The sequence below is a fragment of the Salvia splendens genome, chromosome 1 (assembly GCF_004379255.2).
Source record: "Salvia splendens isolate huo1 chromosome 1, SspV2, whole genome shotgun sequence".
Lineage (NCBI taxonomy): Eukaryota > Viridiplantae > Streptophyta > Magnoliopsida > Lamiales > Lamiaceae > Salvia > Salvia splendens.
In genome coordinates, this window is record NC_056032.1 from 13,524,514 (window position 1) to 13,549,990 (window position 25,477).

Below are 25,477 nucleotides of genomic sequence, written 5' to 3' on the forward strand. Positions count from 1 at the left end.
CATGTCTTCTAGGAAGAATGATAGCATTTTTGTGGTGGTAGCCAAGATGGATCATTTTATTCCATGTAGGAAGACAAATGATGCTAAGTTCATTGCCAATTTGTTCTTTAGGGAGGTAGTTAAACTACATGGAATTCCAAAGACAATTGTGAGTGATAGGGATGTCAAAATTTTGAGCTTCTTTTGGAAGACTCTTTGGGCTATGTTGGTCACTAAACTTCTCTTTTCTACTACCGCCCACCCCCAAACGGATGGTCAAACGGAAGTAGTTAACCGGTCCTTAGGTGCTCCCCTTCGTGCCCTTGTTTTTGAGAATAAAACTTCTTAGGATGAATGCTTACCCATTGCCGAGTTTGCTTATAATAGGACCATGCATTCTACTACTTCCTTATCTCCTTTTGAAGTTGTATATGGTTTCAATCCTCTCACCCCTTTGGACTTGTCCACGGTAGATTTGTCTTTGCTTACCTTGCATGCCTCAATCGGAGTCCGATGGAGAGAGTTATGACCGATTTACTAAAGCCGCGCAGAAGAGAGGGCGAGTCCAGAGAAAACGCAGGGCGGGACGAATTGAGCCATGAAAAACGCTCAGTCGGGCGTTTGGTCCGATTTTGGCGAGTTGATGCAGAAAGTTCGCCCGAACGGGCGTTTTGAGCCTTACAATTCGCCCGACCGGACGATTCACCCGGACTTAGATTTTGTGGGCCATTTCCTTGAATTTTGGGCTTAAACTATAAATATCACCGTTTTCCTTTTTATTCATTGGTTGAACATTGAATTTGTAGCTTGTGAGCTTTGTTTTTCCCCTTTGAGGGTTTGTATCTAATTCCTAGTTTTCTAGGTTGCTTTTCCCATCAATTGCTAGTTCAAGTACGAAATTTCCATCAATTGCTAGTTCAAGCATGGATCAAGTAGATGCATACTTTGAGGCTTGTGGATTCCTTGAAGGTTTAACCATGGATGCTTGTTAGCATGGTGTAAGTGCCTTAGCTTATTCCATCAATGACATTTATCCCTATTTCCACGTTATCCATTGTTTGATCTTCTTTCTTTTTGGTTTAGATTCAATATATTTTTGTTGGATCTACTTTATATCTTTTGTTTACCTGAGAAATTGAAAATCTACATCACAAAAATATTAGATCAAACATCTACAATTGGGGTTTCCTTGGGAAATGGATCTCACACTACTTGGATCCACATCACGGTGTATACCGAAAATGAGGTATGTACCAAACATCCGATATATACCACATATCCGGTATATAACGACAATATATATTTACATATTTTAATTATATATTGTATATATTAAAACTACATGTACTTCATTAAATTTGAATTACCTTTTCACAAATTATACTGGAAATGAAAGTTCGTATTGCTAATAAATATAATTGTTGGGCTTTTCACTGAGGCCCCTCAAAGTATTGTCCAATACTATTGTATTGGGCTTAAGAATTTATTTAAGTGATTATTTTTTTATTACAAATATGGCATAAATCAATGTGGTTAAAATCTTAAATCTAAATAACAAAATAACAAAATTTCTCCGTCACAGCCCTCTGTAACTGTATCAAAACCCTCCGCACCTTGTTCCTCTTTTGACTCGATCGAAATCCTCATTGCTTCTGCGTCGGAGCGCAGCAATCAGTAAAGTAACGCGTAACTTAAGAGTTCCGTCGGAATTTGGCGATGGCGATTCTGTATGGCGTGGTAGCTCGTGGGACGACGGTGCTGGCAGAGTTCAGCGCTGTGACGGGGAACACTGGTGCTGTGGTGCGGCGAATACTCGAGAAGCTCAGCGAGACCGATACGGCCGAGTCGCGACTGTGCTTCTCTCAGGATCGCTACATCTTCCACATCCTCCACTCTGATGGCATCACGTTTCTCTGTATGGCCAACGACACCTTCGGGAGTAAGCCTCTGTTTCTAAATCGAGTGATTTTTTTTTTGTTTTAATTTTTTGGTTCATAGTTAAATGCGCCGCTGGCCCTGCCAAAGTCGTGAATTAGGCTTCCATATCGATTTTAAGGTTTTGTAGATGCTGAATTTTGTGAACTACACTAGGTCTTGACGTATTGTAGATTTGCACAGGGCTATGTGATTTTCTGTATATAGATACTGGGCAATGAAATTGATGCGTTGAATTAGTTGAATTTTAACTATGCGATGGAGTAGTGAGGAGGTTTATGTGCATCTATAATTATGTGTTAATTTGAGAGGTGGTTGCTTATTGTAATGCTTTGATCCAGGAAGGATTCCGTTCTCATATTTGGAGGATATTCACATGAGGTTTATGAAGAATTATGGGAGAGTGGCTCCTTATGCGCCTGCATATGCTATGAATGATGAATTCTCAAGAGTGTTGCACCAGCAAATGGAGTTTTTCTCCAGTAATCCGAGTGCGGATACGCTCAACCGTGTTAGAGCAGAAGTTAGTGAGGCAAGTTTATCTTCATAAATAAAAGAAAATATGCAAAGATTCTGTATCTGTATTTCGTTATTGAATTTCCATGTAAATGAGGTGTTTGTGTGTTTTGAATATGTTGTAGAAAAGCCAGCTGCATTTTTGTTATGAATGTTAACTGCGTTGGATTCAGGTTTAGGTTTTGATTCATATGTCTACTCCTAGTATATTCTGATAGATATGTCCTGAAGTGTGTTCCATTTTGACTTGGACATTCCAGTTGTCCTTGTTTCAAGTCAATTATGATTATGTGCCCTTATTTCTACTATCTGGTATGGAGAAAAATGGGTGATGGTATTACGATGTTTTTGGATTGATAAAATTGCTTCAAAAGATAGTAGCTTTGCTGCTAATTCCTTCCCAACTATGGATTTGATTTTTTTGATCTTGTACTGCAAAAAATAGAATCAGTAAGTAATTTATATTGGTAGCTGTAAAAACAGTTAGGGAAGAACAATATTTGTGATGGAGTACAATTTTTCCTTCTTTTCTGCAAAAAAATGTACTTGTGCCTATATGTGAAAAGATGTTAATAAAACTCTTAAATCTTGTCCCACATCGACTTGGTGATGATCCTAGCTCGTCTATATAAGTATGGATAACCCTCTCTCTTATAAGGCCTTTTAAGGGATGAGTGACTCATTTCTAATATGGTATCAGAGCGGGCCCAATTCGATGATTGATTATCTCTTTATCTCTTCTCTTGCCTACCATAGAAGTCTGATGTGTCATTCCGACCCACACTTGAGGGGCGTGTTAAAACTCTTAAATCTTGTCCCACATCGACTTGGTGATGACCCTAATTCATCTGTATAAGCATGGATAATTCTCTCCCTTATAAGGCCTTTTAAGGTGTGAGTGGCCCATTTCTAATAGTTGTTTAGCAACACCATTGGTTTTTGTTTCTTTTTACACTTTTGTCTCCAATTTTTTATGTTTCTTCATCGATCATTTTCTGGATAGTTCGTGGATGAATGTATAAATTCTATAGATGTCTGTTGTCCATGCAAAATGATTTCATTCCCTTAAGTTCTTAATGGGAAATAAGTGTTAGTTCATCCAGAACAATTAGCTGGAGAAGTCAAGGTAGATCCACAAAATTTCTAAATACTTGTCAAATATACATAAACAGATGTCCAAGCTATTTGAACTTTAGCTTCTAATCTTCTATACTTATCTAGTCTAAATGATAACCCAATTTTTTTTCTATACCATGTTTGCATTTTTCCTATGGTCATCCAATATTAATAGTTTGTGATCTAGGATTCTAGGAGTGATATATGAATTCAGAGAAGTTCCATTATGCTTCTATTTATATACGTATGAATCCTGAGAGCTCTTATATGCTTCAAGTTCTGCATGCTTATCTTCCTCATCCGTGTTATTGCACTTCTTCTCATGGCACCTTAATTTTGTGAACCCAGTTCGATACTATCAGTGTTGTCAAAAACGCGACCCGAGAGCGCCCGGAGCGCGGGGCGCTCAGGTCGAGGCCGGCTTCGCCCCGACATGGGTGAGCCGAGCGAGATACATGGGGCGCCGTTGGGGCGACGGGGCGGGGGGGCGGCGACTGGAGCCGAAGTGGTTTTCCCTGCTTTGTTGACTAATTTTTTATGGGTTTTGAAAATGGAGATGAGCTCTTATGGGTAGAGAATCGAGGCATTCATTACTTTAACCTACCTTTTCCTCTTTTCTAATAATTAATTGTTTTCTCAGCCTCTTCATCTCTACGACCCACTTTTCGATGTTTTCTCTACATTAATTAATTGATTTTTTTTTACACTTGTCTTTCCACTAACTACATTATTAATTCTTTTTCACCCACTCAAGTTAGAGAATAGTAACCTGTATCGATTCTCATGCAATAGTTAGTGCAATTAATTTATTACTCATAATTCTTTTTGTTACCCACTCCCAAGTTAGAACAGTAAACATTTTAGTCTTTTTACAGTTAAAATATTCATTATATTGATTAACTATCTTTAAATATTAGTACTACATAAATAATAAATAATCTAAAAAATTGTACTTCACACCAAAAAGTCATTTTCAGGTAATGAATTTCATTAACCTGTATTAAAAGTATAGATATAACATAATTAGGCTAATGGTACGCCCCGATTCGTGGGTCTCTCGACCCGCTCGACCCAACGCCCCGCGCCCCGGATTTGACCTCATCGCCCCGGCTCGCCCCGCGACCCTAACAACACTGGATACTATGTGCCAGTTCGACACAGATATATTCTTATATGCTTCTAGTTCTGTTCCGTACGTCAGTCTTCCCCATCCTTGTTCTTGCACTTCTTTACATCACACCTTAATTTTGGTTCAGGTACGTACAATCACAGTGGACAACATTGAGAAGATTCTAGAGAGAGGTGACAAGATTGAACTTCTTGTTGACAAAACAGCAACCATGCAAGATAGTGCATTCCACTTCAGGAAACAATCAAAGCGCCTTCGTAGAGCTCTATGGATGAAGAATGCCAAGCTATTGTAAGTTTGCGGTGCCATCATCTGAAAAATTTAGATTCTTCTTTTTTAGGTTTTAGGTGCAGACTGAATTGTTAAATTGTTTAAAAGCAAATTGGAAATGTATCATTGATCGTTGAACTCTTTGGCCAATGGCTATTGACTCAAAATCTTGTGTGCTTCAGGGCCTTGCTGACGTGTTTGATTGTTCTGCTTCTATACTTCATAATTGCGGTTGCATGTGGAGGCATCACTTTACCTTCTTGCCGATCAAAATGAACAGTTGTGTTCTACATTGGGTGCTCCTGTTTGACATCCAAACCGTGACAGCAAAAACTCCAGGTGCCTTATGATTGCTTCTGTCGGAATGCAAATGGAAACTGCCGTTTCCAGATAATTTTAATTGATTTCTGCTGCCGTGGCTGTAAAGTGGTGTGATGCACAAGCATGGTAATATCAGTGATGCAGTTTGCTTCCTCTTTCACGTGTCTACATAAAATGTTGGCCTTTTTCTTTCCGTTTCAGCTGCGTGTATTTATAAAATAAGAGAGAACGTAATGAAGTGTAAAAGGTCTACATGTTTGTGAATATGGTGGAACTGAACTTGTTGAAATTCATCTTAGCGGAGCTTCATAATTGGGTAATCAGCTATGCATGTGTTTTAACGTTTGAAATATAAGGCTTTCAATTGTATGTGCAAATAATTTTATAGGGTCTGAGTTTTATATGCAGCTAATGTTTAATTTCAGCTATATATGAAGATGGACAAGTGCATGTTTGCACTTCTTTGACTTTTTGTTTTGTAAAGCGATCAAGCAAAACACTGAGGTTTCGGAACTATAGCATTCAGTAAGACAATCGAATGGTTTACATTAGTAGGTAGGCCTTTGCATTTGTATCATGTTTATGTATTTTTGAATACTTACTCTTATCATCATCAGATCATACACTAAATTTGAATTGACTATTCGTCTAGTTGAGCCTCATGAGGTTTTAATGGATAGTGCGGCGTCTTTATTATATCTTCTCTTGTTTATTTAATGCAACATCTATTTTAAAATTCATAGCGGATAAATCTATTCCTATAGTTTTAAACAACTTTTTAAAAATCGGTTTGGTAAGCAAATCAACAATGCTATCGCTCTACGGTTCAATTGTTTGGGCCGATTAAATCAATTGTCTGACCAGATATTATTGAACTAAAAGTTAGATACCAATAAATTTATAAATAATTACAAATATCATATGAAATTAATTTTTTTGAATATCACCAATATAATAATAAATTTTGAAAGTTATAATATTAAAATATAGTACTATTTAATTTTAAAAAATCCATAGATCATAGAGACTCCAAATTCCAGTCGATGCAGTGAATGAGAAATATAAAAAGGATAAGTCTATGTGGTCATAATGTGTTGGCTTCAATAAATATAGGTGTTTTTAGATATTAATAAAATAATTATCTCATTTAATGCTTAATTCAGTTGGCAATATTACCCTTTCTCTTTAATTGTAACTTCTTTTTAATTCACTTATTTCATTATTTTTTTAGACGTAATTTGTTACTCTACTTTTTTTACTACTACTACTACTCCTTTATTTCTATTTATATTATACTTTATTATATAATCTTAATAATAGTATTTTTAATTTTTTTTAAAAAAATTACTTTTCCAAACAACTTTAAGGTTAACTGAAATTATCAGTTCAATATAAAATTAATAAAACATCTAATTATTTCAACTATGTATGGATATGGATCTACCATTTGAATATCAAATTATTCAATTAAATATAAAATTTATTAAATTTCATTATTATTAAATTAATTATAAAATTTAAATGAATATCGATTGACTTAATAAGAGAATAATGAAAAAAATAATCGAGTGAAAGAAAGATAGAATTGGTAAAAAAATTAAGGACATTAATTTTATACTCCACTAATTTGCTTTAAAATCAAAATTCATTTTGACCATTTTTTTATAACTTAATAAATGAATATAAACAAAACAATATTTGAATGTATGGTAGAATATACTTATAGTATACAGTGACATAATACTACAATGTATACACTAATCAGTATACATATAATTAATAATTATTTTTATATATGAAATAATATTATGCATATATATACATAATTAATTGATAATATCAAAATATGATATTATATTTTTAATATTGAACTAATCTTCTTTGAAAATATTAAAATAATAATTGTATTAATTATAATATTTCTAACTTATTTTATTATGAATAAATGTATTTTGAACCAAGAATTAGTTAAAATTAAAATTTTAGTTAATAATTAACAGTATTTATCTAATTATGGGCAGATTAAATAATTATTGCTGCTGAAATTTTCATTATTACTGCATGTCTTTAATTACGATAAATTCTGTTATTAGAATTAAATAGTAGTAGTAGTAGTATAGTTAAAATTGATTAAAATTATAAAATAATTTTTCGTAATTATCATTTGGGATTAATTCAGTTAACTTAATTTCAAATTGATTGTAGCATAATTCAACAAAGAATAGTAAATTGAAAAACAAAAGAAAATTTGTTTATATAATACTCCCCCTTACATACCCCACAAGAGTATGCACTTTTGGTTGGACACGAATTTCAATGCACAATTGGTAAAGTAATAGATAGGATAGAGAGGTAAAAAGAAAAAAAAATAATTAAAGTATCGTTAGTGGAGATTGAATTATTTGAATCCCACCTCTTTAGAGACGAATTAAAAAGAAAAGATTGTTTAATTTTGTGGGACAGAAAGTACTCAAATTGAGAATTTGTTTATAACAATAAGACTTCCTTGCAGTTTTGTAGAAGTTTATTGTGTCACACTTATAATATTTAGAGTAAAGGCCAAAATTGATCCTGAACATATGCTCATTTTATGATTTCGGTCCTATACTTTATCTTTTGAATTTTTGCATCCTGAACATTTCAACTCGGATCACAATTGGTCCTACACTAACAATTCCGTCAATTTTTAAACGGTTTTAACCCGAATGTGACCGTTAAAACCATCAAAATCGGTCAAAATTAGGTTAAACCGTTTAAAAATTGACGGAATTGTTAGTGTACGACCAATTGTGATTCGAGTTGAAATGTTCAGGATGCAAAAAATTCAAAAGATAAAGTACATGACCGAAATCATAAAATGGGCATATGTTCAGGACCAGTTTTGACCTTCACTCTAATATTTATAAATATAATGTCTCACACTTATAAAATTATTAATCATATTATTTCATACTCCTACAATTTATTTATTTTTAAAATATTTTAAAATTTGTCCAGACTTCAATTTATATCTTGTGAGTTTTTTTGAACATATAAAATTATAACTTATATATTTATTATATTTTTAAACTTAGATCATCTCTAACCTTACACCAAATTTTATTTTTAATGTAGAAAATTTCTCCAAGCATACTTCAAACTCAAATTCAATTTTTTTTTTTTTTGCTTTTCTACATAACAACGTCATATATGAAGCTACTGCAAAAATTTTGTGAGACACATGCTCAAAAATTATGTAAATGGTTTAAGTAAAATTACTTTTTGGGTATACCACGTGGCATTACATTTCCTTAGTAGTGAGTGTGTTGTGATATAATACCAAGGTTAAATATACTTTATATTGAAGAATAATTATAAAATTTAATAAATAATCAAAATCTGAATTATTTTGACTAATTATTAATATTATATTATAGTATGTGTTTTGGTTATAATTATATTATTCACTATAACTAAACCATAAATTAATCTGTAGTATAATTAAAATTGAATTGTGTTTGTATCAATATATTGTTATATTTATATGTATTTTATTCCAAGTTATTTTATACTAATTTAAATTAGTTTAAACAAGTGAAGGTGAACTCCTATATAAAGGAGGAAATTACAAATGATATCAAGAGGGCTCGAACTCGGCACCTCATACAACAATGTCTAAGCTACTTGCCACTGGGACAAAGACTCTGGACTAACTTCAAGTGTATGGTTCAATGTTTTTCAAATGCCGACATTGGGAAATGATTAGGAGAAAGTTTTTTTTTTCACCATGGCTTAGAGTTGGATCTATTAATTTTCTCATCAAATAAAATATGGAGAAGGGATTTTGAAGTACAAATTGTCATATTATTGGTCGGATACAAATAGATACTACTACTAAATAAATATTCTACATAACTATTTTATATTTGAGGGTATATTAATTTTTAAAAAATTGTTACTCTCTAGTTGCATAAATTTCAACAATTTGGCATTAACTATACAAAATTTTAATAAATTTTTAATATTATGGCTGGCCATAATGTGCCCATTAAGCATCACTCATATAAAAAAGTCATACATGTCGCATAAATATAAATATTAAATGAGTAGATTACAAAATTGTATACAATTCCCAAGTATCTATGGAGACTAACAATTTTCAATTTCATTTCCCCAAATTGAATTGAATTCGAGTAACTACTCTTCAATATTGAAAAGAAAAAGAAAACGGCAACAATGCAAACGATTCTTTAAAGTTGGGTGTTTTAGTTTAAAAAAAAAAGATTACAAATAACCTTGTATGCTATGTAATTTACTTATAGTCACAGAATAAAAAACTTGAGATCCTAATCGCTACATCATTTGCTCACTGAATACCTACGAAGTATACAAAGTTTATTGTAATAAGTTAAATGGGGGTTGGTGTATAGAAGATGCCCACTAATTGGTTGGATAGCCTAACTTTGTTTTCAAAAGCATCCATTTTAACCAAAATTTTAGTCAATTTCTGGGATCCTTTCTGTTCATTTTGGCAGCATTCATTCTTGTGATTCTATTGCTGTTTAGGCAAGAAATTGTTTCATTCGCACTGACACCCATCTCCCTTTCTCTCTGTAATGGCGTCTCTTCTCAAGCTCACCCCATCTCCTTTGCTCTCCACTTCAAACCCATGTTTATTTCCAGCAAAGACTCCAACTTGGCATCCAATTCCTCACACCATTCGCATAAAAGATCGCCAAATCGCTCAAAGCAGCAAATTCAACAGCTTTCTTGATTTGGAGCCTAAATCAAAACCGGAGTCTTTGGATTTCGACATTCCCTGGTTCAACCAAGCTGATCGCGCTCAGTTCGATCTCATCGTCATCGGCGCCGGTCCGGCCGGTCTCCGCCTAGCCGAGCAAGTTTCCCGCCGCGGGATCAAGGTATGCTGCCTCGACCCTTCCCCTCTTTCCATGTGGCCAAACAATTACGGTGTGTGGGTTGATGAGTTTGAGAGCTTGGGATTAGAGGATTGTTTGGATGCAAAATGGCCTATGACTTGTGTTCATATCGATGATCGAAAAACCAAGTATTTGGACCGTGCTTATGGTAGAGTCAATAGGAAAGACTTGAAATTGAGGTTGTTGTCTGATTGTGCAACACATGGTGTGAGATTCCACACAGCTAAGGTTTGGCAGGTGAATCACGAGGAGTTTGAGTCGTCAGTTTTGTGTGACGATGGCACTGAATTGAGGGCTAGTTTGATTGTTGATGCTAGTGGTTTTGGTAGTACTTTTACCGAGTATGACAAGCCGAGGAATCCCGGGTTTCAGATTGCTCATGGCGTCTTGGCTGAGGTTGACGAACACCCCTTTGATTTGGACAAGATGGTGTTGATGGATTGGAGGGACTCTCATCTTGGAAACGAGCCGCAGCTACGCGCTAGCAATTCAAAATTCCCGACTTTCTTGTATGTGATGCCTTTTGATTCCAAGTTGGTGTTTCTTGAGGAGACGTCGCTGGTGAGCAGGCCGGTGCTGTCGTATGCAGAGGTGAAGAGTAGGATGGTGGCGAGGCTGAGGCAGTTGGGGATACGTGTGAGGGCTGTGATTGAGGATGAGAAGTGCTTGATCCCGATGGGAGGGCCCCTCCCGCGGATGCCCCAGAGTGTGATGGCAATTGGGGGCAACTCCGGGGTTGTGCATCCTGCAACTGGCTACACGGTTGCTCAGACAATGGTGCTCGCCCCTCTGGTTGCGAGGGCCATTGCTGAGTGCCTCGGCTCCACCAGGATGATCCGAGGAACTGCCCTTTATCAGAGGGCTTGGGATGGGCTGTGGCCTCTGGAGAGGAGGTGTCAGAGGGAGTTCTACAATTTTGGGATGGAGACATTGTTGAAGCTTGATTTGAATGGGACTAGAAGCTTTTTTGATGCTTTCTTTGAGCTTGATCCACACTTGTGGCATGGTTTTCTTTCCTCAAGACTCTCTCTTGGTGATCTTGTTATGTTGGGGTTGTCACTCTTTGGACATGCTTCAGCTCCTACTAAGTTGGATATGGTCACAAAATGCCCTGTTCCCATGGCTAAAATGGTTGGAAATTTGGCCCTTGAGGCCATTTAACTCTTATGGTTATACTTGTTTTTTGTTTTTTGAATTAATACTAATGTTTTGTGATATATGCTTGCAAGAAGGTCGGAATTTTGTTGTGTGAAATTTACAATTTGTTTTGTTCTGTGAAAATAGTGTTAATTTAATTGCTAAGCGAGTTTTGTCATTGAGGAGTGGAACCATAAAATAGAAATTGGATAGATAAATAACAAGGCAAGTTCAATAATCTCCATAGGTATACCTGTTGAATTTTACAACTTGCAAAATTAGGTAAAGTTAAGTATGCAAAAACAGTGTTATGAAACTAGCTCTTAGTACATGCTTGATACTAGGTATGAGCGGAGTATATGTTGGAGTTGGTGGTGCATTAGACAAAGGAGGCATTTTTTAATGTTGGCTGGTTTAGGCGTAATCATTTTTAACAGTATGAGTTAAAATCTCTTGTTAATCATTTTTTAATGTTGGTTTAGGTGTAATTTATTTTAGTATGGATTAAGATACAAATATACAATCCCGCAATTTTATCGAAGTGGTCGGCTGGTTTGTAATTGTAATTGTAATTGTAATTGAATTTGAATTTGAATTTGAATTTGAATATAAGTTTTAGAATCAACTCCCTTTAGAGAATTAGAGTTGTCAATAATTTTGAAGAAATGAAGATATGTTGAAACATAAATTACTTAGGTAGACTGTAGAGTAATTTTATTTTTATCTTAAAAAATACAGACAATTACAAATATAAAAGTTATTATTGCAAAAATCTTTTATACAGTTTAATAATATGATATATATCTACATGGAGGAAACCGAAAGGGATCAGCTAAGACATTTCTTAAGACATTTGTTGTTACACCAATAATAAATTGACATGTGTATACTCTTTGAAAAAATGAAAAATAAATTAAATCCTACGTGACATCTCTTCCTCCTCTCACTCACACACTCTGCTGAATTCAACATTCATTTCATCTTCCCCACAACTCTCTACCTTTTGAACATCATATTGCCGCGGTAAAAAGTCAAAGCACTACCTCTGCCTCTCTCTCACCCCCCTTCCAAACTAACGTTTTCCCCTACTTCTCCCTGCCGATAACCTCCTCCAGTCCACCACCACTTCTCGAATCACCTACAATTCGTCTTGCCGATTCAATCTCCACCAAATAGCAGCCGCTCTCCCCACCGCCGCCTGAACTGGTTGCTCAAATTCTTCTTTCGGCACCCTTCATCACACCGGGAATCCCCGTGCAATCCTCCGCCCGTCCGTTGTCCTCGGAGAGGCTCGCCCTCGTCGCCGCCACCAACGACGACTTCCTCCTCGATCTATCATAACCCCTAAGTTTCGGTCTGCTCTCGAGAAGTTGGACGCTTGGACTGCAACTTGCCTCCCCGCCGCTGGTGCACTGCCGGCTCAGCTGGAGTTTTAGAGAAATTTGTGGGGAAGATGTCAAAATGAAGTTCAATTCGCCAAGAGTTTGTGAGGAAGATGCATAGGGAGTTGTAGGGGAAGATGGAATGAATGTTGAATTCAGCAGAGTGTGTGAGCGAGAGGAGGATGAGATGTCACATAGGATTTAATTTATTTTTATTTTTTCAAAGAGTATACACATGTCAATTTATTATTGATGTATCAGCAAATGTCTTAAGAAATGCCTTAGCTGATCCCTTCCGGATGGCAACAATACCAAATCACTAATTTCTCTATATAATTCATGGGTCAATTTACCATTAGAGAGAAACTCTATTTATATAGATAAAACTAAGAGTCCTAATTCTAGTCATAACAAAAAATACTATTCCACTCCATATCTAAAAAAATTCTAAGAAACAAATACTCCCTCCGTGAGAGTCACATTTCCTTTTTGGGGATGTTCCCACTATAAATAAGCTATAAATCTTGTGTCAAAAGAAGTGACTCGCTTATGATATCCCTTCCATAGTAGTGGAGACATTTCTTTTCGGCACGAAGGTTAAGAAAGAGGTGTGTAATGTATTAAATAAAAAGATAATAAAGTAGAAGAGAGGAAAACGTAGAGAGAATAAAGTAGGAGTAAGAGAGATGGAAAAGTAAGTGAGAAGAAAAGTGTTGACTATTATTAAAAAAGGGAAATGACTCCACTATTATGGGAACGGAGGGAGTAGGATGAAGGAAGTACAAAGTAGAAAAAAAGTTTCTTGTTCCACTGTCGATACTAGTAACATGCGGGGCGGGATCTGACTTTGGCCCCTTTTCATCCACCCTTTTACTTATATAGCGAAGAGGGAACATCTTTTTTGATACACCAACTATTCTAAATGAGCAAATTTAGTCCATAACAATTCATAATATCTTTTTAAGTCCATCAACAATGACTTAATATCAAAACAAGTACTTTTGTGCTACTGCCAATATTTTTCATCCGGAATTACCCTCCGGCACATCAAAGGGCAATTCGGTCAATTACGTATGAGAGAAGACTTGTGCCTGCTGTAATTAGGTCATCTTTTTGGGTGAATTGACATACTTTTGCAGGCTTATATTACCTAAGAGAAAGAGAATTACCTCCTCTATTTATTCATTCATCTCTCTCTTTCTCACACATTTTCATTTTCCCTCCATTCTTTATCCTCTCTTCTCTTCAAAAAATTTTCAGCATGTCGACCACTTCTACAAACGGATGTCACTGGTTGCGCTTTGAATACGTGAATTGTTTATGCCGTGAAAGAGCAGCCCTTAAAATCGTCACGGATTCGAGGAGGCAGTCGCACGGAATGTTGTATTTTGTTTGCGAGAAGAAAGGGAAGAATGGTGGGTCTCATTTTGCCGCTGGTGCTACCATATTACTGGGGATTACGCAAGAAATTTGCCGAACAACGAAGAAAAAAAAGCTGCAATTTAAGAGACAATGGAAAAGAGCAGTTTCGCAAAGATAACAGTGTTATGAAAGACATAGTTGTTGTCATCTTTTGCTGTTTTTCTTTCATTTTTTCAACTTTGGCAATTTTGGTTAGTCTAAATAAGTACGCAGTGATAGACGACATTGGGTTGTTCCTTGTTGTATTCTATGTTTTTAATGAAATGTTAGTCCAATTTGCAATTTAGAGTGGGTTTTTGTTTCATTACTCTTCGTGGTTTGAGTAGTAAATTCTGCTTTCCAAAACATCGGAATGTTAAAACACACAAAGTAGTAAATGCGAAAAGCATACATAACACAGTACATTGAACATCACAAATAAAACATACTTATTTCATGATGAATGGATTGTCGTTGTCGTCGCCTAAATCACCAGTGCATATCTCATCTTTCGTTGCAGTTGCCATCAACTCCGATTTTGTATTTTCGCTGTCGGTTTTTTTGGTGCCTTCTTCGTACACTTGTTGCACTTACAATCACCCCATTTGTTTGGATGATTTGGATTTCTCAATCTCGCAAAAATGCTTTCAACTCCGGAGGGCATACGTCTATTTATGTATACTCCATATTTAGTGTAGGTGGTTGTTTGTTGTTTCTTGGTAACATTAAAATCTTGGCCTTACAAATATATCAAATATCAAACTCTGTGTTTAAATCTAAACAAAATATCAAACTAGGTGGTACACAAATAATATCAACTGATGTACAGACAATTAAATAATATCAAACGAGGTACACATACAACGAAATAATATCATACGAGGTATACAAACAATCCGATATACATACATTTAAATAATATCAAATGAGGTGCACATACAATCAAATAATATCATACGAGGTACACAGACAATCGAAAAATATCGAACAAGGTTCACAAAAACAAATCAAATCTAACTGTTTTTTTTCTTTTTTGTCGATTAAATATGTGGTTGGTTGGTTGGGACATTCAAAATAGTTGATATCCATACTGAAAGACATGTTCCAAACATAAACCTACATAGTTTTGATAGACTAAAACATGGTCGAAATCACAATGAAAACTATAGGAAGCATGCTCTCGTTGAGTGGAATGGAGATTCGAAGATGGTTCGTCGGATTATTAGCCGGAATTTCTTCCTTCTCTTCTTCCTCCTCTCTTTCTCTCTTTTCCTCTCTACTTTTCTCGTCTGGAATGTCTGAATCTCCTCAAAAACTGCTCCAGAAACCTATTTGAAAACTAAAATTCGGCAATTTCCGAGAAAACGCCTGACCCGGGCGAAATGGTGCCAACCCGGGCGAAAACGATGCCAACCCGGGCATTTCTACTGGACCCGGGCGTTTTGTTGGACGTTTTTCGTCGGGTTCGCACTGCTCCGCGCAGCTTTCATCAAATGGCTATAACCTTTTCATCCGAGTTCCGATTGAGGCGTACAAGATACCCACACGAAGCTATTTCAAAGACGAAGATAATGGGGGTAAGATAAAAGAATTTGGACATTGTCTTGGCAAAGAACAGTTTGAATCAGACCCAAATTTGGTTTAGCTCATTGTATGCATTCACTTGTACATCTATCAACTAATATATAATAATCAAACATAATGATTAATTAATAGATGATTTTAATATAAAAGTAGGAGAAATCTTGGAGTTGAATTAACATTATTTGATTTACATCATTACTCCAATTAATCCTTTATAGTTCAAAATTTATATAGATATATTTAATTTCGATAATTATAGGGATCTGTTGTTAATTTCAACACATAAATTATAATTATACAAAAAATAATATTTCTATTATAAAATAAGAGACCTTGTTTATAATGACATATTTAATGAAATGTTAGATGCTTAAAATATTGGCAAACTTCATAGATCACATTTTTCACAAAATAAATGCAACTAATATTCTTAATTATCGTGCTTAACATCGAAATGATTAATCAAATTCAATCTGCTCTATATAATTTAAACAAGCAGATTCATATAGCATAAACCTACATAGTTTTGATTGACTAAAACATGATTCTAGGCAAAAGATGGCCACAGACAAAACAAAAGCATGGTTCAAGGCAAAGATGGTTACAGACAAAACATAGTTCTAGGCAAAAGATGTGCATGGTTAGCATTTAAATTGAGCTTAATCTTTCTTCCTTTCGCACCTTGGTGCCGTGCTTCTTCTTGAACGGCGGGTTGTGGAACAGATGTTGAAGCAGCCGTCTTCTTTCTTGCATTTCTATGGCCTGAAGGCCGAGGATCCTGTGGCTGGTTCGGCTGCGAGTAGGGCAGTGGGTTCGGCTAGTCCGGCTGCGGGTTCGATTGCAAATGAACCAATAGAGGTGCCCAAAACAAATAACAAAACCATATAAGCTTAGGGTGACAGAAATTTCGCTTAACTAAACAATAAAGAAACTCAAATAAAGGTACCTACCTCATTTCGAGTGGCAGCAGCAGGTCGAGGTTGTTGTGGATCATTTTGATAGGTGCGTCTGTTGTGTCCAGTCTGGCCACAGCGACCGCATCTGATGTTGATGTGGCGCCGCTGTACTTCAGCACCATTCACATGTACTCGTACTGTCGGAGCTTCTGTTCTATTCTTCCTTGGCCTACCACACTGCCTTTTTGTCCAAGGCGGCTGCATGTCAAATGTCACCTCCATACTTCGAGGCCAATTCTCCATTCCGTTGACTGGGTACAACACATTCTCGTAGAGTTTAACCATTCTCTCCCTCGAGTAACATGGGGCCACATAATCGGCGACCTCCTGATTGTCTTTGATTATGCACGCAATAGCATGCACACACGGGATGCCCCTAATTTGCCACAATCTGCAAGAGCATTTTTTCTGTCTCAAATTTACTACAAATTGACCGATGGGACCCGGCACCTGAAATGATTCGGCACCATTCCATATTGCTCGCCAAGAAGAGACATGTTCGGACTCCTCCTTAATGGTTTCATTAAAGACTGGTGGGATCAGGTAATCATACGTCCTTATCCATTGTCAACGGTACTCGATCCGCTGCATTTGATCAGTTCTCATCTCCTCTAGCATGGATATTATAGCCTTCTCACGGGACTTAGCAATCATCAAATTGAATGTCTCACATATGTTGTTAAGAAGTATATCACACTTAGTGTGGTCGGAGAAATAAGCTATTACCCACTGCTCTTTCGGTGCAACACCAAGTAGATACTAGTATGCGGGCAGGTTATAGACTTTCATGTCATCCATGCCCTGCAAGTATTGCTCTTTAGTGGTCGAAGCTGCAATTGCCCACATTTTGTTCTTTTCCGTCTCACCAGTGAACTTCTTCTTGAAGTTATTATACATGTGTTGGAGACAGACACGATGCTCGCTTTGTGGAAAGTTTTCCCCTAAGACGTTTTCCAGACCCTGAAGGTAGAAAGTTAAATATGATCAGTGATGAACAAGATGATAAAAAACATAAACCCTAGTGTAATTACCTTCTGTTGTCCTGACATGAAGACATAGCGAGGAGAATTTGTAGCTATATCAAGGTCCACTTGCAGTAGATCCAGGAACCATTTCCATTGCTGATAACTCTCGGCCTCACACACAGCCCAAGCAATAGGCCACCACCGATTATTCGGGTCAATCCCCATAGCTATGAACACTTGACCGCTATACATACCGCATAAGAAGCATGCATCAAGGAAAATGATTGATCTGCAATACTGCTTCCACCCATTCTTCAAAGGACCAAGGCAACAGTAAAAACGGATGAACCGAGGGCCACTTAGCTCTACTGCTATCTTTCCCCACAAGTTGACGATCCTCTGGTTGTTCGAAACGAGAGGATCGTCGCAAACACTCACCCACGCCTTGGACAGCGCGACGTTCTCCGCGTCCGTCCACTTTCTCCGTACCGCGTTGTCGTCCTCACCCGGCTGCGAGGACTCGCCGACCCTTTTCCCCTTGCCTTTCTTCTTTGGGGCGCCCCGACCCCGCCCTGCGTCCCCCGTTTGAACGGGAGCATCCGGAATACCGGAAAGATCTATCCCCAAGTCATCGAAGGAGAAAGTGTCAAACTGGGCCGGAGGCGCAGCCTCCGTTGGCGTCGATGTGTGCGACGAACCAGTCGAAAAATCAACACTGGGGCGATAGACGTCCCCCGGCGTCCCCTGTGTCGCCGGTATCCCCCCGGGCATCATCTGCATTCCGGGTGCCCACCCCGGCATCTGGACACTGGGTGCCCACCCCGACATCGCCGGAAACTCCCCCGGCAGACTCCCCCCACTGGTATCCCGGGCATCATCTGCTGCCACGGGTACATGTTGTAGTATGGGTGCATCTGACTCGGGTGCATCTGACTCCATCCACCTCCCACGGGGATCGGGGGAGTTTGAGATCCGCTACTCCTTGAAGTAGGCTCGTTGTTGAGATCCATTTACCGTTGTTGATCTTGTACAGAAATATAGATAGAGAGAGTACTCGTTAATACAAGTGGTGCGAATGAAAATGACAGGCAAGTCGCGTATATATAGTGTTTCGTAATAAAAAAAATTAAAAATTCGCGCTAGGCGGAACCGCCGAGCGCTAGGCGGTTTTTTTCCGCGAAATCGGCTAGGCGGCTGCAATAGTTCTCCTAGCGCACCGCCTAGCGCCGGCGCTCGGCTAGGCGGTGCGCTAGGCGCTATTGTGGATGCTCTAAGAGCAATGATGAGACATCCTGACACAGAGATGCATAAATTGTTTGATTAATTTGCCCTTTGATGTGCTGGATGGTAATTCCAGATGAAAAATATTGGCAGTAGCCTAAAACACATTTCAAATAAACTACTGAAAGATGGCACAACACAACTTTTCAAAGTTCGACGGACGGAAAGTAAGACATGGGAGGTGGACATTCATAACAATGTGAGGTATTGGCTTGACATATTTGGTTTCAAAGGCGTGATGGATTGTGGGAAGTCGATGAAGGTCGACAATGAGCTTATCATGGATTTGATTGAGCGTTGGAGGCCGAAGATGCACACTTTCCATCTACCGATTGGAGAGGCGACGGTGACCTTAGAAGATATGCAAGCCATTTGGGGCTTGAGAGCGGACGGTCGCGTTTTCACATGCCGTGACCATCATGTCGGATATACTGATTGGCCTACCAAGTGTCGAGATTTGTTGGGATGGATACCAGATACAAACATAGAGACAAAGCAAGGTGGTTTGCTGATGACCGCTCTGATCAACCAAACGAGGATACCTTTGGGTGATGACCTATCTACATATGTATACATCTAAAGGGCACATATCCATGCCCTAATTTTGTTAGGAGGACTCATTCTACCAGACACCACGGGGTGTAAGGTTCCTTTTATGTGGTTGAATGCATTTGAGGATCCAAACGAGGTGCAAAATATTAGTTGGGGAAGTGCGGCTTTGTCGTACCTGTGTCATTATCTGCGCGAGTCTTCCATGGATAAGAGGAAAGAGTTGGGCGGGCCTATGATGCTTCTGCAGCTATGGGCGTGGGAAAGAATGCCCACATTGAGGTTGTCGTTCATAGGAGCGCTCGTGCACAAGTCATATACGCCATGTGGCGCCAGGTATATATTTAAATATTTATTTGTTTATGTATCTTAGGTTATTTTTTTACATCAATTTTATTTATAGGTGGAAAGGAACTACGCAAATAGGAAATGCTCCTAGATTTTTGGTTGAGCATTACTGTGATCAAATATCCTTGATTAGATCTGACCAGGTGAATATTATTTTAATGTTGACTTAATTTATGAATTTATTATGAAGTTAATTTGGCGTTTGCACTGCTGGTTTGTAGTTTTTATGGACGCCATATGCAGATTGCATACTGTCTGACTATTGCAGTGATGTGAATGGATGCTCCTTGTGCGACACTTACTTGGTGTGTTGGTCCTATGTCGAGGCACATGAGGCTGGACGAGTGCGCCGACAGTTTAATCAGTACCAGGATATTCATCAATTTGTAGATAGGATGCTAAAAAATGTCGATCATTTGGGCAAAAATGATCGGCGTGGTAAGAAGGGTAACAATTGAGAAAACACGCATCAGTTCTACATTGGGGAGTGGGACATGAGGTATGAAAGGTTCCAGACAACCGAAGATGCCGCAATGATGTCCATGAACATTCATATTAGTCCGGGGTATATGGCTTGGTATAATAGGATTACAGTGACGTACCTGACTCAACCTGGGGTATGGTCAACTACTGGGATGAATGAGTCGGTTTCTTCGATGAGATTACTTGTAAGTTTGTTATATTAAACTATATGCTTTCATGTGTTATAGATTGTTTCGTATTGATATTTGTATGATTTTTTTATCTAGGTTGAGGGTTTTCAGCAGATTTGACATTTAACTACTGAAGAAGAAATAGACCTAAAAATGCAACAGATTCGAGAAATTGCTAGGCACGTCCTTCAGTCTACGAACCACGCCGATGTCATGGAGTACCCTGCTTCCCAACACCAAGATGTGGCCATGCCTTATCAACCACAAGTAATCCCACCACGTCGTGGAGTGACTGGTGTTCGGACTAGTGGACATGGTTTCACAAAACAGTTTAGGATGTCGCAGCCGCATCCTGATTATGTAGTACCAGAGCCGATGAATCCAGAGCATGACCCACCTCATTGGTCTTTATATCCGACGCATGAGTCTCAATCACAGTGGGGTCGTCCCCTGTATTCTCCAAGCCAACCTGAGCCTGATTGGAATCGTCGCCCCTATTCACAAAGCCAAGATGTGCCGCAATAGAGTGGAGCCCAAGCATCAGTCGATTCATTCTTCCAAAATTATCAGTGTGTGCCGCATGTACAAGCTGAAGAAGAAGATGATGATGATGAAGGAGAAGAAGAAAATGATGAAAGAGAAGAGGAAAATGACACCACTAGAAAAATTGCCTATTATCACTCTTATTTTATTACATTTTAGAAAAGATGTGATTATATATAATCTATCAATACACCAATCTTTTATCACACTTCTATCAAATACTGATATTACACGGTAAAATAAATGCCACAATGAGATGCATTTACTTACACTTGTCTAAAGTGTAATATTAAAATTTTATAACAAAAATAATCTTGTTACCTATATTTGAATAATTGAATATAAGAACACTGTTTACAGAAAAAGTAAAACAGCGTAAAAGGAGAAATCACTATTTACCAATCCATCCAAAATTATTTGACTATTTCACTCCCCCTCACCAAAATCACGTTTCCCTCTCAATTCTCCCAAATCCCACGACCCCGCCGCGCAGTGCCGCCAAATCGTGTTTTCCTCTCGTATGTTTCAATTCTCCCAAAACTCATGTTCCTCCCCCCCCCCCTCACTCACGTTTCCCTCTCATAGGGTTTCAATTCTCCCTAAACTCAAGTTCCTCCCTTTCCCAATTTTAATTCCTCCCCCAATCTAGTATCCTTCCCCTCATCCTCTTAATTCGAGCAAGAGATTGCTTTTCCACTGATAGCAGGATTTGTTGCAGCGAAACACCTTCGGCTTTTTTGAGGACATAATTTTGTAACTGAAAAGTTCCAGGTTCAAATTTTGTAATTCAAGAAATATTTATATCTCTTATTCCTTGGATTTTCTAATTAGTGTGTAGTCAATTCCGAAGGATTTGTGTGCTTTTATTTGTTTATTGGGTATCTTGAATTTCTTAATAGTTATATGTCCTATTATATGTTAAGCTTTCAATGTTCGATTAATGTCTGTGGATTGAGCATAATTGAATACATTTAAACCTTCTTCCTGGAAATTGTGTGTCTATATAACGCCAATTTTGATGGATGAGTGCATCTTTTTTTTTTTGCTTCGTCAAATGGATAGGTTATGTCGTGTTTCTAAATGTTCAAAATTTGACTAGATGAAAAATTGAACATCTTTTTTAACTAAGATGGAGTATTGGAGCTTGATGAAGGGCTGCTGGAAACATATGCAAGAGGGTCGAGCTTGAGGAAGAGCGGTTGGAAATAGAGGTACTTCTTTACCTCTTACTTTTGTTCATTAATTGTTGGATTATTAATCATGGGTGTGATGTTATACTATATTTTACCTTGGTAAGGTTGGAATGGAATGTTAAGTTTGTATGATGGATTGTTTGATTGATTTGCTTATTATGTGATAGGCAATTGTCGAGGCCAATGAAATAACAAAATTCTATCAAGTTTGAAGGTATGTGTGTTTGAAATATATTTTACACAACTTGCTAGTTGTGATAAAAATGTGACTTTCGGCCATATTTAGAATTTTGTTACATGATCAATTTCTCGAACGAGTTGTTATTAGTTGAACGAGTAATAGGTGTCAATATTACTATTTTATTTGTAGAGTTTTGTTTTACTATTTTAATTTGAGTATTCCCAGTCCAAATATGTGTATTTCTTGATCTAAATGGTGCATAACTTCCCAACTTTTTATGCATCAACCTCATTCAATTTAATATTCTCCTAGCCTTAAAAGTATAGTATGGCAGTCTAGTTTTTGCTATGTATTTTCCTGCATGGTGTATATAGTACATGTTTGTGTAGGTATTCATTTCAGTCACAAACATTGTAAAAGCATAGTTGCATAAGTTTACACGCATAATGTGCTTACGCCTATTTATTTCGCAGGTGCCCACCTTGTAGAAAATACAAGGTATGTTGGGTTTTGAATCTGTTTTTCTTTCGAATGGCAATACTGGTTTGTGACATAATATAGAATCTATGCAGCCCCAATATGAGAAGGTTGCAGAGATTTTTAATGGAGCAGATGTTGTCCACCCGAGAATCATATTGCTGACCAGAGTAGATTGCGCCCAAAAGGTTCTAATTCGATGCTTCTCTATGTTTTTATGAAATTAAGAGCCTTGATGTTTTGTGAAATAGGTTAGGGATTAAAGAAATAGGTTTAACTTGTAATTTTGTTCTGTTAAGATTAATGTTGAGTAGATATTTGTCATACTATATGTTCTTGATCGTGTCTCCAACGAATGCCCAGGTATTCATTAAGACAATATTTCGTCATCTAGTGATAAGCATGATGTAGTTGAGAATCACCATTGCATCCTTATACAAATTTGTATTATGATGGGGAAAGTCATTATGTCATGGAATAATATACAGTGTGCGGTTGTTTCCCTTTATATTTATTTCATATATAACTTAGAATATGTATTATTTGGAGTGCTAATAAATTTTTTTTTTGTTTTCCTTTTTTGACAGATATAAGATGCCTACTCTTGAAAGAGATAAGCAATGCACCTGCAACTATGTTTGTCTCTTTTGAATAGATTAGGACTTTTACAAATTTTAGTAGTATCGTTTTTGTAGTTTCAGAAGTGTAAAATCATTAGATACTTGGGGATTTTTGTATATTTAAATTTGGCATTGTATATACATTTTTTTTGCTGGATTATTATTAATAGCTTATTATGAATTTTTTATGTTGCAAAGTGAAAATATAATTGTATAAATATTTGAATGATGAGAATATAAAATACTATAAAAACTTGTAGGTTAAATAACGTATAATTAACTGGGGGGGGGTTGTAAATATAAACAATTATAGGAGGCATTCTGTAAATTTTCATTTAATATAACAGTGTAAGTTAAGATGACGTTTTGTCACAGTTTTGAATGTGATTACATGTTGCTTTGTGTGTCATTTTTAAGTGTGGTAATATAAGTTTTATGCTTACATTTAACCTAATATTACATCTGCAAATATCACACTTGCTACACGTGTGACTATAGGTAAACTGTAATATGAGTATATTTATCTTGACATTTTCAAATGTGATGAAACATCATTTTTCTAGTAGTGTGAGGAAGAAGAGGTTGTTCAGAACATCCATGTCCAATCTCGACCAGTTGCGAAGGGTTCATCACACGGCGGGGTTGGGAAGTACATGAGCAAAGTGTACAAGAGATTGTCAACCAGGAAGAATAAGTGGGTTGAACCGTCGAAATACACTCCATCGTCGTATAAGTAGCATTGTTCAGTGACTAGCATTGTTTTGAACACATTAGTTTGTTTCAGTGACTAGCATTGTTTTGAACACATTAAATCTATACTAATCTAAAGTGCAAGTTTGATGAAAAGTTCGTAATACCCTTTTTGGAGGGAAAATAGAAAGATGAGGTGTCTTCTATTCAAAAATAATTTTTTAAGGCAAAAATAATTTGACAAATAATAGTCCAATAAAATGCTAACTTCTTAAAGAAGTGTTAAAACACATTTAAATAGTGCACTACCATTAAATTTTTTTTTATAATTATGTTATTAAATTTATATATTAATTAGCCTTATATTTGAGTTAAATTGGAATTGTGCTAGAGAGTTTAGTTTGACTTCCATTTATTTAGGTTAAAATTGAGATTTAATCATTTATTGCAATACTTTTTAATATAAAGAGTAGTGTAAATTCTCACATTATTCAAAACAAACAAGATGCATAAAATATTATCGTTATTTTAAGTGATAGTAGTAATTTACTTTTTATACGTATATGTGGGGGGAAGTAAGAAATTTATTCTTTCCAATATAAAAAATTCATTTAGTCTTTGGAAATGTATATCAAGTTATACTATGATCTGAAATTAAAAGAAAGAAATAAACAGTCAACTAAAATGTGATTATTGGATAATACAAATTTTCTAACTTGACTTCTCAAAGAAGTTTTAAATTTATATGATTTAAATTATTCATATATTTAATGTGGATATGTTTAATATTTCATATATTTTTTTCAAATTAATTTTTATAAATTAAGCTATTAAATTTATATATTAATTTACCTTTTATTTGGATTAATGACTTGCATAGCACTTTCAATAAACATCTTTACTCACGCATATTTTCTTGATTTGTACTATATCTTATTCTAATTAATTCATACTATTTGATCATTAGTCACACATCTTATTTTTGTAATTAATTTTATTGGTTTTACTTCACTTAGATTATAAATTAAAATTGCATAAATGTTTCATTCACTGGGGAGTAGTAAATTCTTCATTTTGAATGAGACAAGATAAGTACATTTCTATTTTTTTAAATCTCCATATTTCTTTTAATTCTTATTTTCTATATATTTATTATATTTTATATTCATTATTTGAAACTCTTATGTCCCGTGCATAGCTCGGGTGTTAATACTAGTTGATATATTATAGTCCAGTGTTTTCGACCAGTCACGCGGGTTGGATTGAGAATTTAATTGCAATTCTTTATAGAGATTCAATTGAGTATTGAATATGTATGAAATCTCAATGCTT

At 36.5% G+C, this 25,477-nt stretch overlaps 3 protein-coding genes and 1 long non-coding RNA gene across 4 annotated transcripts; all 4 read left to right on the forward strand.

The window, feature by feature from the left end:
* The first annotated feature begins 1,532 nt into the window (after nt 1-1,532).
* Nucleotides 1,533-5,635, forward strand: LOC121743279 (vesicle-associated membrane protein 714-like). Its single transcript, XM_042136538.1, has 4 exons — nt 1,533-1,918; nt 2,256-2,446; nt 4,803-4,966; nt 5,128-5,635. Exons 1-4 carry the CDS (start codon nt 1,696-1,698, stop codon nt 5,219-5,221), a joined length of 672 nt encoding a protein of 223 aa, XP_041992472.1. The 5' UTR covers nt 1,533-1,695; the 3' UTR covers nt 5,222-5,635.
* A 4,052-nt stretch (nt 5,636-9,687) lies between these two features.
* Nucleotides 9,688-11,500, forward strand: LOC121796275 (capsanthin/capsorubin synthase, chromoplastic-like). The gene has a single exon (XM_042195085.1). The coding sequence runs from the start codon at nt 9,862-9,864 to the stop codon at nt 11,344-11,346; it is 1,485 nt and encodes a 494-aa protein (XP_042051019.1). The 5' UTR covers nt 9,688-9,861; the 3' UTR covers nt 11,347-11,500.
* Nucleotides 11,501-19,129: 7,629 nt separating this feature from the next.
* LOC121799226 (serine/threonine-protein phosphatase 7 long form homolog) lies at nt 19,130-20,064 on the forward strand. Its single transcript, XM_042198580.1, has 4 exons — nt 19,130-19,391; nt 19,503-19,776; nt 19,844-19,931; nt 20,032-20,064. The coding sequence occupies exons 1-4, from the start codon at nt 19,130-19,132 to the stop codon at nt 20,062-20,064; spliced, it is 657 nt and encodes a 218-aa protein (XP_042054514.1).
* Nucleotides 20,065-21,411: 1,347 nt separating this feature from the next.
* Nucleotides 21,412-23,636, forward strand: LOC121796280. Its single transcript, XR_006049731.1, has 6 exons — nt 21,412-21,755; nt 22,084-22,195; nt 22,345-22,391; nt 22,832-22,856; nt 22,931-23,023; nt 23,423-23,636. It is a non-coding gene; the product is annotated as an uncharacterized LOC121796280 (long non-coding RNA).
* Nucleotides 23,637-25,477: the final 1,841 nt, after the last annotated feature.